Here is a 14,660-nt window from a genome sequence, read left to right as displayed (position 1 = left end):
AGCCAATTTGTACTGGGCATAGCAGTTTTGGCGTGCTCATGCGCAGTGCATGTTTCAATCGCGACTGGCAGGATCCTATGCTTGATTTTCAGTAGCTGCTCTCTCAGAAGATCAGAGTGAACTCCAAAAATGATTTGGTCTCTGATCATGGAGTCAGCAATATCACCAAAGTTGCAGGACAGCGCTAGCAGGCGTAGGTTAGTTAAGAAGGAGTTGAAAGTATCATCTTTACCGTGTAGACACTGTTTGAATATGCAACGCTCGAAAATTTCATTGGTGTCCACTTCACAATGACTGTCAAACTTGTCCAGAATGGTATGAAACTTTGTCTTGTCCTGACCTTCGGTGAAGTGAAAAGAGTTGAAGAGTTCAATGGCTTGATCAACAGCTGTTGAGAGGAGAAGCGCGATCTTCCTTGCATCAGACACACCCACGAGGTCGGAAGCTTATATGTACAGCAGAAACTTTTGCTTGAATGTCCGCCAATTGGCACTGAGATTGCCAGAGCTCCTGAGCTGGTGAGGATCCTGAATCTTCTCCATGGTGCTGGGATACATTCGCTGTGTGGTGGTATGAATAGTAGCACTGCCATTGGTGCAGAGCACTGGTTTCCCATTGGCTCTGGCTGGTCATGTGTCTCTCGGCTGATTGGCTGGGACTAGTCATGTGACTGCTCACCAATTGGTTGAGAGGCAAGTAGACCCCGCCTCCGAGGTCTAACATCTAGCTGATTAAAGCCTAAGTTTGGACCTTCATCATGCCTCGCGTCCAATTGATGGTACATCAATTTAATCAGCTAGATGTTAGCCCAGTGGTCGACTACAGTGAAAGCCATCAACAGGTTTACGCAGCTGGACGCGTACCCTCTCCCCCGTATTTCCGACTTGGTTAACAGGATCACGAAATACAAAGTCTTTTCCACGGTGGACCTTAAGTCTGCCTACCACCAGCTCCCCATCCGTGCGGGTGACCGCAAGTACACCGCGTTTGAGGCAGGTGGGCGCCTCTACCACTTCCTCAGGGTTCCATTCGGTGTCACAAATGGGGTCTCGGTCTTCCAACGGGAGATGGACCGAATCGTCGACAAGTACGGTTTATGGGCTACCTTCCCGTATCTCGATAACGTCACCATCTGCGGCCACGACCAGCAGGACCATGACATCAACCTCCAAAAATTACTCCGAACCGCAGAACTCCTTAATTTAACCTACAATAAGGATAAGTGCGTGTTTAGCACCGACCGTCAAGCCATCCTTGGCTACGTAGTGCATAACGGAGTTCTAGGCCCCGAACGCATGCGCCCCCTAATGGAACTCCCTCTCCCCAACACCTTCAAATCCCTCAAACGCTGCCTGGGCTTCTTATCCTATTACACCCAGTGGGTCCCCACCTACGCCGACAAAGCCCGCCCCCTCATCCAGCCCACCTCCTTTCCCCTGTCGATGGAGGCCCGCCAGGCCTTTAGCCACATCAAAGCGGATATTGCAAAGGCCACGATGCATGCTATCGATGAGTCCCTCCCATTCCAGGTCGAGAGCGACGCGTCCGAAGTTGCTCTAGCGGCCACCCTGAACCAAGCTGACAGACCCGTGGCTTTCTTCTCCCGGACCCTCCACGCTTCCGAACTCCTCCATTCCTCGGTGGAAAAGGAGGCACAGGCCATAGTTGAAGCTGTGCGATGTTGGAGGCACTGTCTGGCCGGCAGGACGTTTACCCTCCTCACGGACCAACGGTCAGTGGCCTTCATGTTTGACAATGCACAGAGGGGCAAGATCAAGAACGACAAGATCTTGCGGTGGCGGATCGAGTTGTCCACGTACAACTACGATATCTTGTATCGTCCTGGGAAGCTCAATGAGCCTCCCGATGCCCTATCCCGCGGTACCTGTGCCAGCGCGCAGATTGACCGCCTCCGCTCCCTCCACACGGACCTCTGCCATCCAGGGGTAACCCTTTTTTACCACTTTATCAAGACCCGCAACCTGCCCTACTCCGTTGAGGAAGTCAGGGACTGCCACATCTGCGCAGAGTGGAAACCGCACTTCTACCGCCCCGAGCAAGCGCATCTGATCAAGGCGTCCCGCCCCTTCAAGCGTCTCAGTATAGACTTCAAGGGTCCCCTCCCCTCCAACAACCGCAACACATATTTCTTGAGTGTTATTGACGAGTACTCCCGCTTCCTTTTCGCCATCCCCTGCCCTGACATGACCACAACAACCGTCATAAAGGCCCTCCCTGTTCGGTTATCCCGCGTACATCCACAGCGACCGGGGGTCCTCCCTTATGAGTGATGAACTGAGTCAGTTCCTGCTCAGCAGGGGCATAGCCTCTAGCAGGACGACCAGTTATAACCCTCGGGGTAATAGGCAGGTCGAGCGGGAGAATGGCACCATTTGGAAGACCATCCTGCTGGCCCTACGGTCCAGAGACCTCCCTATCCCCCGTTGGCAAGAGGTCATCCCCGACGCCCTTCATTCAATCCGGTCTCTCCTATGTACCACCACTAATCAAACACCTCATGAACGTCTTCTTGCTTTCCCTAGGAAGTCGTCCTCAGGATCCCTTCTCCCGACCTGGCTGGCCACCCCCGGGCCCATCTTGCTCCGGAAGCATGTGCGGGTGCACAAGACCGACCAGTTGGTTGAGCGAGTCCAGTTACTCCACACCAACCCACAGTATGCATACGTGGAGTATCCCGACGGTCAGCAGGATACGGCCTCGCTTCGGGACCTGGCACCCGCCGGCGTGCGGCCTCACACCCCCTACATCAATGCCTCCCCCCCATCCCGATTCCCCCCTGCGCCCCCATGACCCAGCGCACAGACCCCCCCTTCCCCGATCACAGCGTCTCCACCACCGGCCCGGGGTACGAAGACACATCTATGACTGACGCTCCCGGAGTCTAGAACAACCACCGGTACGACGTCACCGGCTCCATTGCGACGGTCCACCAGAACACCACGGGCACCCGACAGGCTGATCGTGTCCATCTGATGCAACCATGGGACTTTATTGGACTCTATTGTAATATTTCTTTTGCACCCAACTGTATTCGGTTTTGTTCACTTTTGCCACGAGCCAGTGGGCAGCCCCTATCTTCTTGATTGTCTCTACTCATACCACCAGTCCTCGCCCCCCCCCCCCCTCCCTCTTCCCCCCTCCCCCTTCCCTCTCCCCTCCCTTCCCCCCCCCCCCCCCCCCCCCCCCAGGCTGCAACTGGATGCAGCATTAACCAAAAGATACTCCAGACCTTGAAGTTAGTTCAATCTGATTTATTGAACCAGTAGCACAGTTCTCTTTGAGTTCGATTCTCTGCTAACCTAAGTGTGGTGACTGAACCAGACTGGCTCTTAGGCACGTGCTGGACTAGCTCTTAGGCACTGATACTGTAAATACACCCTGACTCACTCTGTAGATGTTCATCAGTGGAAAGAGGCGGAGTGTGAATGCCTTGTACCTTTTATAGTGAGATACCACCCCTGAGTGTCCAGCCTGCTCATTGGTCATGTCCTGTTCTCTGTGTTCATTAGCTGCCTGTCTGTATATCATTATCAGCATGTCCGCATATCATGACAGTTGCAGAGTTTGCAGCAAGGGCTCATTTGAATACATTTTCCTAGAGTTCTGACGGGTGTTCGATGACAGGAGCTTACAGCTGGATATCCATGGGAACAGTCCCTGGCAGTCATTTGAGTGCTTCCGGAATTCTGGAGTTGATCGTGGACTTTGGTTTTGTGGGTGGGTGTGGATATAGCCATGCTCTGGCTGGCCGGGGGGGGGGGGGGGGTGCTTTCTCTCCTGGTGCAAAGGAGAGCCAAGATTTTCTTAAGACCTGGAGTCTTGGCCCAGGCGAATCTTCAGTAATATTTTTCAAACTTACTTTTGATAGTGCTCCTTGCCTCACCAGAAAGCCACCACTATTCCCCTGTTAAGACCCAACTCAAATTGCAGTCGTGATTTGACGTCACCAGGTTTTGATCTACCTAATTTTTAAAAAGAGCCTGCTTCCTCACTGTGCATGTACCATTTATCTGCTAAAAAGAGAAGGTAAAAATAAAACCACAGTGGAAATCATTCTGTGACTGGCCTTATTTTAACTGTCTTCCCTGCCCAGTTCCCATTATTTTGAGTGACTGACCTGGGAAATTCCAGCTAGTGAAGAGAGCCTAATTTCGTTAACACATCTCGTACATCCTATCTGATTTTTTTTTTTTTAACTTTCATTTTTTCTTCCTATGTCTCCTTTGATGCACATTTTGCCCAGTCAAATTAATAACCTAATAATCTATTTCCATCGATTCCACTCCAGGGGGTGCCTGATAATAGCTATTGATAACCAGCCCTCCAGTTTGATTGTTCTTGACATCCCTGCAGCAGGATTCTCCAACCCCCCCCCCCCCCCTCCCCCGCCCCCTCCCCCATTAAGGAGGAGTTGACGGAGAGGAAGAGGTTGCAGGAGTGGTTTGATAGGTTGATGACGGGAAAGGTAGTGGAGCAGTTATGGAGGGCGAGGGGGGGGTGCAGTATGAGTACAGAGAGAAGGCGAGCATACACTGTCCCACGAGCTGCGGAGGCAGGTGACGTTTAGGGATGCGGGCAGAGAAGGGGGTGGTGATGTCAGAGCCTGGAATGAGAAACAAGGTGTTCAGGAGATATTATGAGAAGCTTTACAGGGCTGAACTGGGTGGGGAGGATGGGAATATGGGGCAGTTTTTGGCTGGTTTCAAGTTCCCTAGGTTGAAGTGAAAAATCGCTTATTGTCACAAGTAGGCTTCAAATGAAGTTACTGTGAAAAGCCCCTAGTCGCCACATTCCGGCGCCTGTTTGGGGAGGCTGGTACGGGAAGCCTTTGGAGGGGAGGGAGGTGATAGATAGTATCAGGGGAATGTAGTTGGGGAAGGCCCCGGTGCCAGACGGCTTCCTGGCGGAGTTTTATGAGGCGTTTGTGGCATTTGTTGGGGATGTTTAGCGAGGCATTGAGATGCAGTGGAGGTTGTTACATGACACAGTTTGAGGAATTGGTTGTCGTGGGGGGGGATGGGAAGGGAATAAAAGGGGAAAAATTGGACAAACTGTGGGCTGAGAGGTTGTGGAGTGTGTATTTCATTTGTTGCTGTTTTACACAAGTTTGGAATAAAGTATGTTTTTAAAAAAGGGTAAATGGAAAGTTAGCCTTCACTGCAAGGGGAGTAGAGTATAAAAGTAATTGTCATTGGTGAGAATACATCGAGAGTACTTTTGGTGGTCTTACTTTTAGGAGGGACATACTTGCAATGGAGGCAGTTCAGAAGAGATTCCTCAGATTGATTCTTGGGATGAGGGTGTTGTCTAATGAGGACAAATTGAATGCTTGGGTCAATACTGATTGGAGATGAGGAGGAACTTCTTATCTCCGATCTAGAAGGGAGTAAAAGACAATTGACGGAGGCAGGAAAGTGGTTAAAGCCACAATGAGATAAACCTTCATCTTATTTAATGGTAGGGTCCATATGGTCTATTCCTGCTCCTCTTTCTTATGTCCTGACACTTGAACATCAAAATACAGCCGGGTTATTACATTCCGATCCATATTACATTTGGATTACAGAATTAATTCTGAAGTGAAAAAATTGGAAAAGATAATAGGCATCACTGGTAGATTCACAGTATTAACACATTGAGATGAATTATTTTTCAATAGAAATATATTTTAGATAATGGGAAAATTCAGAAACTTTCCAAAATGACTAATGTTCTGACCGTTAAATGTTTACTGAGCAATTTATTTAATTATGTACAAATCCATAAGCATTCACATGCAAGGCCCAAACCTTCTATCGTCCAGATTGCGGGAGCTTGGATGTAAGTTGGGAGATGCGCATTAGGACACTTCAGAAGTCCAGTCATGCACACATACACTGAAATTGCTGGAAAGTTTAAACTTCCAATGGAACCTCCACAAATTTATCCGTCACTGAGTTCAGTGTCAGAGACTTGAGAGAGATTTGCATGACTTGCCTGCATACTTAATCTGAAAATCTAATGCTGGTTAATATCTAGTTGAACCCAGCGATTCATCATCATAACTAAACCGATCATCAAATTTAACTTGGCAACTCACCCTCACCCGACCTGTAAATTCCCCATACCCTCCTTATGATACATTGACAACATGTAAATAAACCCCCCACGCCCAGATTTGGCTACGCCCTCCCTCCGATGACCTTCCCTGACCTGACTACGCCGCCCCTGACGGGATTATGCCCACACCAACCCAAATACGTCCCTGCCAAACCATCTACACCTAGCCCCCCTCCCGATCCAGCTACACACCCCCCGCAACCTAACTACATCCCCCAACCACATTCCACCCGACCTGGCTATCCCTCCCCGAACCAACTAGGCCCCCTCTCTGATCCGACTGTGCCTGCCACACTGTGCCCTGACAAGACTCTGTTCCCGCCGACCAGATTACGTGCCTCCTGACCTGGGTACGTCCCCACCCCACTCCAGCTATGTCCCGACTTAACCTGACTACATTCCACCCAACCTGACAACGCAGTCCTTTACAAGACTATGTTCCCCGACCAAGGTACGCTCTCACCAATCCTAGTACTCACTGAACCGACGACACGCCACCCGCCCTCCCCCACAGCCCATTATGCCCAACCCCTGACTCCACTACTCTACCCCTGGCCTAACTACATGTCCCACCAGACTGCATTCCACCCGACCCAACTACGCTGTCCCTGACAAAACTGTTCCCCGACCAGACTCTGCCCCACGGCCCAAATGCACACCCATCGAACCGACTACACTACTCCCAGCCCCCCTGCACCCGGCTACTCGCCCCCTGCCCCAGTCCTGCCCCCCAACCCAGTCACACCCCCGCCACCCAGACTAGGCTCCCTCCCACCCAACTGCGCCATTGTCCCCGACCTGACTATGCCCCCGACCCTCCAGTATATTTCCCCTGACAAGACTATTCCCCCTTACGCAACTACATTCTCATGAACCCCGAATATGCCCACGCTGAACTGACTGTGTTGTCGCCCCCACCCTACGTTCCCCTTGACCCGACTATGTCCCACCCGACCACATTCCAACTGACCCAGCTACTCCATCTCTAAGACTATGTTCCTCCCCACCGCCCCCAAGACTATGCACCCTTGAGCCCAGCTAAGGCACACCCCCACCTCCCCGCATCCCCCCGACCCAACTACACGTCCCACCCAACCAGATTATGTGCCCCCCTCAGACCCGACTACGTCATCCCTCACAAGACTATGTTCCTCCAGACGGTGCCCGCACCAACCCGGATTTGCCTCACTGAGTCAACTACTCACCCCCCAACCTCTGACCCAACTACAACCCCCCCCCCCCCCCCCGACCCAACGACACATTCCACCCAAACCAGCTACACCATCCTTAACAAGATTGTTCCCCCCCCAACCAGACGGTGCCAATCAGTCCCGAAACTGCCCCCTCCCCACAACCTGATCACGCCTCCCCAACCTGCCTGAACGATAGCCCCCTAATCTCCCCTCGACCCGACCCACCCACTCCCTCGCCTGGCTGCCTACTCCTGCGCCCCTGGCTCTGCCTCCACGCCCCCCCCCCGCCATTGTTCCCCCCTGCCAACTGCGTATCCCACTGACAACCACGCCCCCCCCCACCATCCCCACCACCACCACGACCTGGCTGAATCCTCGTGCCTCCCCTGGCCTGGCCAGCTCCTCGCGCCCCCACTCCTGTCCTGGCAACTTGTCCGCTCCCCACCCCAACCCCCCAAACCTGGCTCTATCCCCCGTCTCTCCCAGCCAACTTTGACCTGGCTAATGCAGCATCAATACGCGCAACATTAACTGGAAGGTCTTTGACCTTATTCAGTTCTCAGTGTAGTGGCTGAGTTAATAGAAACCAGGGGCGGGATTCTCCGACCCCTCCGGGGGATCGGAGAATCGCCCGGGGCCGGCATCAATCCCGCCCCCGCCGTGTCCCGAATTATCTGCCCCCCGGGAGTAGGCGGGGGCGGGAATCGTGCTGCTCGGCGGGCCCCACGCGCCAGTCGGTGGGCTCCCCGCGGCGATTCTCTGGCCCGCGATGGGCCGAAGTCCCGCCGCTGACAGACCTCTCTCGCCGGCGTGGATTAAACCACCTACCAGACCGGCGGGTTTGGCGGCGCGGGCGGGCTTCGGGGTCCTGGGGGGGTGGGAGGGCGATCTGACCCCGAGGGGTGCCCCCACAGTGGCCTGGCCCGCAATCGGGGCCACTGATCGGCGGATGGGCCTGTGCCGTGAGGGCACTCTTTTTCCTCCGACTTCGCCATGGTCTTCACCATGGCGGAGGCGGAAGAGACCCCCTCCCCTGCGCATGCGCTGGTATGACGTCAGCAGCTGCTGACGCTCTGGCACATGCGCGGACTTACGCCAGCCGGCGGAGTGGGAACCACTCCGGCGCGGGCCTAGCCCCTCAATGTGAGGGTTTGGGCCCTAAAGGTACGGAGAATTCGGCACCTTTGGGGCGGCCCGACACCGGAGTGGTTCACGACACGCCGGGACCTCCCGCCCCGCCGGATAGGGGAGAATCCCGGCCTAGGTTTAATGTCACACTAAAAGTCATTTAGATCTGGACACTTTGACACTTTTAATAGATTAAAATTCTGTTGTGGCCAAGTAACAAGCTCCACTTGGTCACCAACTAAGGCATTATGTAGCTCTAAGAAAATATGTTTTTTTTTAATAATCTCACTCAAAAACCTTTGCACACTGTTCCATATTTTGGAGGGCAAATCTACTAAGTATATACAAAATTACTTTGCTCCTCCAAACCTCTCAGTACACATCTTGTAATAATATTGCAAAGGATCTAATTTAAAAACAAACGTACTGGTTCATAATGCCATTGTATCCTAATATCTATTGATACAACTTTCACCTTTACTGGGACTGCTTACTTGTTGAGACCAATGTAAGAACTGGAAGACATTTGTGACCACGTTTGTTTTTGTTCCTGAGACGTGGGCGTCGCAGGCTGGGTCAGCGTTTATTGCACATCCCTGATTGCCCCTTGAACGGGCAATTAAGAGTCAATCATGTTGCTGTGTATCTGGAATCTGGAATCGCATGTATGCCAGCGCATTACTCTGGGTCTCTGGTTTACTCGTCCAGCACCAGGGACCCGGGATCAATTCCAGCCTTGTGTGACAATGTCTCCCATGTCTGCGTGGGTTTCCTCCCACAGCCCAAATATGTGCAGGATATATAGGATTATGGGGTTACAGGGATAGATTGGTGAGTGGGCCTGGGTAGGGTGCTCTTTCAGAGGGTTGGTGTGGTCGCGATACCAAATGGCCCCCTCCTGCACTGTAGGAATTCTATGATTCTATGTGTGTCAATACATGAGTGTGGCCACCATCTCCCCAGGAAGACTGGCATCCCTTGGCATTAGCAACAGTAACATTCAAAAGCCAATGATGGGATAGTTTGCAGGTGATAATTTTGAACGATATTCTGACTTGGTCTTTATTTTGCAGGAAGATTTGTGACCCAGGACTCACTGCATTTGAACCTGAAGCACTGGGTAACTTGGTTGAAGGAATGGACTTCCACAGATTTTACTTTGAAAATGGTACCTAATGTGGGCATTATTTATAGTACTTTAAGGCTTTTTGGTGTGGTTTCATTATTAAATAAATATACATCTCTTTTTCTAGCTTTCTCCAAGAACCACAAGCCAATTCACACCATTATATTGAACCCTCATGTCCATCTGATTGGTGATGATGCAGCCTGCATAGCATACATCCGCCTCACACAATATGTCGATAGCAATAGCATGCCAAAAACTATGCAGACCGAGGAAACCAGAGTCTGGCATCGCCGTGATGGAAAGTGGCAAAACATTCACTTTCACCGCTCAGGAGCCCCATCTGTACCTGTCAAGTAAGGTGAATTTCTACTTATTAAAATACACAAAAAAAATTTGCATGATTAGATAGATTAAGATTTATATTGCAGCTTAGTAACACAAATGAATCGAATAATATGTAATATAGTTGTGGGCAATATAGGAAAAAATGATTTTCAGTTCAGTGAGTTAATCTCATTTTGTGTGTCCTTTATAGCATGACTCAAAGTTTTATGAAGTTAGGTCTTCTGTTTCGTGGTCAGGATTTATCGTGAATTGAAGCACAACATTTATTTGAAAACTTAAAACTCTACTTAAGAATCATTTCATAAAATTTCATGTGAAATTTGACTATTTTCAGTTTGAGAATCAATGTAATATCTGAGCAAAAGATGCAGGGAGTGGGAGGCAGGGAAGCACAGGCTGTGATATGTTACTGACCCATTTTGCAGCTGAAACAGAAATGTTCAGACTACTGTCTGGCTTTATCTTCCAAAGAGGATCTCTGCTCTAGCCCATTAATCCTTGAAGTAGGCCACAACATTAATGTTTAAGCTTTTCCTATTTTGGCGTTATAGCAGTGATACAGTTTTCAAATTAATTGGCTTAACATTCCTTTCCCGCTAATTGCATCATTCATTGGAGTGTTTGTATTTCACTAGACATGAGGACCTAAATTTATGCTGACACTTAAGGGAATGTGGCATTATCCACCTTGTGATTCATCAAGAAGAGCCATTACGCCAGTTCCTTTTCTGCCCTTGGGCAATCTAAGCCATCCTTTGGCATTATTTAAAGAAGAGTTGGGTAGTTCGTTGGTCTCTTGGAAAAGGATTATCCCTCAACTATCATCAATAACCAATAACCAGTCATTTGTTTATTGCTGTTTATGGGACCTTGCTGTGCACATGTCGGCAGCTGTTTCCCCATGCTGCAGCAGTGATTGCACTTCTAAAGTAAATAATTGTGAAATACTTTTGGATTTCCCAAGAATGTCCAAGATGTTTTAAAAATGCAAGTGCAATTTCTTTTCACTGATAATTTGAAAAGTGATTTACAAGACAGTATATATGCTTGAATTTTAAACAGTCTGGATGAAGGGAAAACTATTTAGAACAGTACAGCACAGAACAGGCCCTTCGGCCCTCGATGTTGTGCCGAGCAATGATCACCCTACTCAAGTCAACGTATCCACACTATACCAGTAACCCAACAACCCCCTCCATTAACCTTGTTTTTTAGGACACTAAGGGAAATTTAGCATAGCCAATCCACCTAACCCGCACATCTTTGGACTGTGGGAGGAAACCGGAGGAAACCCACGCACACACGGGGAGGACGTGCAGACTCCGCACAGACAGTGACCCAGCCGGGAATCGAACCTGGGACCCTGGAGCTGTGAAGCATTTATGCTAACCACCATGCTACCGTGCTGCAAAAAAAATTTGAATATTTATGGGGAAGAGAAATAGCAATGAAAGGAAGAGAGCTGCCCTGTGAAACCCAAACCTTAATGGCCTGTTTAAAAATATCCACTGTGAGGGAACACAAGGGTGCAGCGGGAGTTAATTTCTTTACCATCAGAAAAAAACACTTGGACTCGCAATCATGTAAATTGGAGCAAGAGGATTTTTACTGTTTAGGATTTGTATAATTTTGCCTAGCTCAATTCTTGGCTGTATTATGGTAGGAGAACTTGAATTTTATCCTTCTTCTCTATTTTAGCTAGAAGAATTGGTGCCACTGCTGGATTTTCAGCACACGTTATGGACTGGAAGATCACAATCACATTCTACGCACTTCCAGTCTATTTTAAAGCATGTTTCTGAATGCATGAAGCTCCAACAGTGCACTTGTGACATGTCCTTTTACCGCTTATTCCATTAATAAATTTTTGTTTACACCTCATGAGAAGAAATGTTGCAAGTTGGGAAAAATGTTGGAAGTACTTTTTAATCCTTCATTTATGCCAGGTTTCTTAACTTGTTATAATTGTAAACGTTCCAAGGAAATTGTATTTTTTCTGGATTTCAAATATTTTAAAAGCTACTGTACCAGCTCCTGTACTCTCCTCCTCCTCCCTTCCCCCCCCCCCCCCCCCCCGATCTGTATAAGAAAACATTGTAAGTGGCCCATTTTCTGAATATAGAAATACTTTTTGTAATATGTATAGAAGGGGATGTCCTTCAGGTGGCAGGGCACTGTTACATGCAGTTCCAAAACTTGTTTTACAAGCTGGAATTATCCAGTCAGGGCTGGCTGTATCAGCCTAGAAAGCAACATTTACTACAGTAGCTGAACAGCCTTTTTCATTACCCCCCCCCCCCCAACACCCCACACACACACACACACAGCTGAAACAAATGAGGGAAATATCTTTTTAAAAAGAAAAAAGTAATTTTTTTGACGTGCTAGTGCTACTACTAGTCTTTTATTTGTTGTATTTCATATGTCATCAACTAGAATTAATTTTAGGTTAATACTTCGGTTTGGGTACAATACATTTCAGGAAATCAAGCTTGCTTTCATTATGGTGATGTGAAGATTGTGATTTGAGTCAAATGCTTATTGCTTTGGTGGGAATAGAGTTTAGAATTTTGTGAACTATGTTAATCTGCTTGCTGGTTGGGATTCATAGTATCAGATTTAACAAAAAAAAACACAAGACCTTGGAACCTAAACACCGAATATAGTGGATCTCTGTGATGTACATGCATCATTTATGAGAACTTTCTTGCCTAGGCAGCTGATCAAATAAACTCGAATCATTTTAAACTTTTTATTTTTCTCCTATGGACATGGGATTGATGCTTTTGATGTCATCAGTGATAAATTGGTTATTGATACTTTGTGAACTGGATGATTTTTGCTTCTGCTTCTGTATATTTGTGAGATGTTCTTGTAAAAGATTCAAGTTACCAGGTATGTCTTTTTTTTTTGGAGGGATGATTCCTCCATTTATAATGCTTGTTTCTCCGCTGTTGTATACTTATAGGGTTATACTGCAGTGCTGAATAGTGCATGGAATCTCAATTCGTGTTTTCAGTGATTGTTGGCAGCCATCAGACTCTCTTTCAGTGGTCAGTTCCTGGCAGAATTTGTTTATTTATATTGTGTGTTTGTTAGTCACCCAAAAAAATACAGTTAGCTGATGTTACTGTTAAATAGATGGCAATAAAGTCCACCCAGTACATGGATTCAGAAATTGTGTTTAAATAAGCATGTATATTTATGGGCCATATTAATCTGCCAATAAGATCTGTGAAAAATAGAAATATCTTCATTTTCTTTTTAGGTGATTGGCTGTAGTAACATAGGTGTATTGAAATCTATATGTGTAATCTTGACATCTTAATACCGCATATGGTGTTTAAAGTAGTATTCAAGACCAAGTCTGTCTTCCATACCCAGTTCTGAAGAGCGATGATTGGCTTTTCCACCACAATTAATGATACTTAAGTTCTGTCATTCTGCAAAGCTGCTGTTTATCATATTGGGACACAGTGTACAGAGTTCTTGCCATAATGGTAAATGATTGATATATTAAAAGAAAATAAATTTGATTATTTCTCCTGATTGGCTGTTCTCTGTCGTGTGTGTGTGTGTTTTTTTTTTCAAGTTTTCAAAAATTTGAATGAGCAATGAGATAACTTGAGCTTCTGTTTCAGGGAATCCAGGTGGCTCAAAATGTTTCATGTCTGTCACTACAGGTTTGGGACTATTTTCTTTGAGAAACTACATTTTATAGAGCACAGAAAATAGTGGTTCAGTTTTAATGTCTATATGTCAAAGATTTAGGCCCAATCTAGGTAAATATTAAAATGAATGTTAATGCCAGAATTCTAAGTATGGTCATGGGATCAAACCTCATTGAAGGGCAAGTGCATAATGGCAATATGTAGCAGTATCGAGGGAATGCTGCATTGTTGGTGATATAAAGAGCCTAACTGGAAGATGAGGTGCTGATCCTTGAGCTAATGTTGAGCTTCATTGGAACAGTGCAGGAGACCAAAGTGAGAGAGGGAACAGAGCAAAGAATTAAAATAAGCAGGAACCAGAGTTTTGGGTTCATGCTTAAAGATTGAATTAAAGTTTCAATTAAGAAATTACTCAATATACATTTCCCAATGCAGAGGAGACTATCGTGAGCAGTGAATACACTATGTTAACTTAAAAGAATTACAGGTAAATTGTTTTTTTTGCCTGGGAAGAGTGCTTGGGGCTTTGAACAGTGGGAAAGAAAGTGGTAAAGGGCAGGTGTAGCATCTCCTGCACATACATGAGAAGGGGTATGATTCAGGAGTGAACCATGGAGAAACTGTCTCTTAAGATGTGCTTGGTGGTACCATCAAGTATGGCAGAGGATAATAGCTGGATGGGTGAAAGATGAGGTCAGAGGGAACAGGAAGGGGTGAGAGCAGAAATGCAGGAAATGGAGCAGACATAATCAAGGGCCCTATCAGCAAAGATTGGAGAGAGGGAGTCCCTCATTTCACAAAAAAGGAAGACAGATCAGAAAAATTGGTCTGGAATGTGTCAGCGTCAGGACAGATGCAACAGAGACTATGAAACTGCCAGAATGGAACAGCATCCTTACAGGAAGTGGAGTGGGAGAAAGTTGAATGAAGATAGTTGTAAGAGTCAATGAGCTTACAGCGGATATTGCTTCGTAGTCTTTCCAAGGCTATTTGGGACAGTTGCTTTTTTCTACTTTTACAAGTACTAGTCGCTCCTTGAAATTTACCTATCACGGGATGTGGCCATCACTGGAT

At 47.5% G+C, this 14,660-nt stretch overlaps 1 protein-coding gene across 38 annotated transcripts in view; it reads left to right on the top strand.

Annotated features, from left to right (window-relative positions):
- LOC119963306 (calcium/calmodulin-dependent protein kinase type II subunit delta) overlaps positions 1–13,464 on the top strand; it is a 425,111-nt gene extending 411,647 nt beyond the window's left edge. For 25 of the 38 annotated variants that reach the window (XM_038792233.1, XM_038792235.1, XM_038792231.1 and 22 more), the window contains 3 exons: positions 9,515–9,609; positions 9,695–9,923; positions 11,614–13,464. In XM_038792233.1, the coding sequence (XP_038648161.1) occupies positions 9,515–9,609; positions 9,695–9,923; positions 11,614–11,617 (328 nt within the window). In that variant the 3' untranslated portion in view covers positions 11,618–13,464. Of the gene's footprint in view, positions 1–9,514; positions 9,610–9,694; positions 9,929–11,613 lie in introns of all 38 variants that reach the window. The other 13 variants (XM_038792230.1, XM_038792252.1, XM_038792247.1 and 10 more) reach the window with 1 other exon arrangement.
- Positions 13,465–14,660: the final 1,196 nt, after the last annotated feature.

Source organism: Scyliorhinus canicula, chromosome 3, assembly GCF_902713615.1.
Source record: "Scyliorhinus canicula chromosome 3, sScyCan1.1, whole genome shotgun sequence".
In the NCBI taxonomy this organism is placed as follows: domain Eukaryota; kingdom Metazoa; phylum Chordata; class Chondrichthyes; order Carcharhiniformes; family Scyliorhinidae; genus Scyliorhinus; species Scyliorhinus canicula.
Note: the sequence above shows the minus strand (reverse complement) of the source record. Positions and strands in the feature narration are given on the sequence as shown.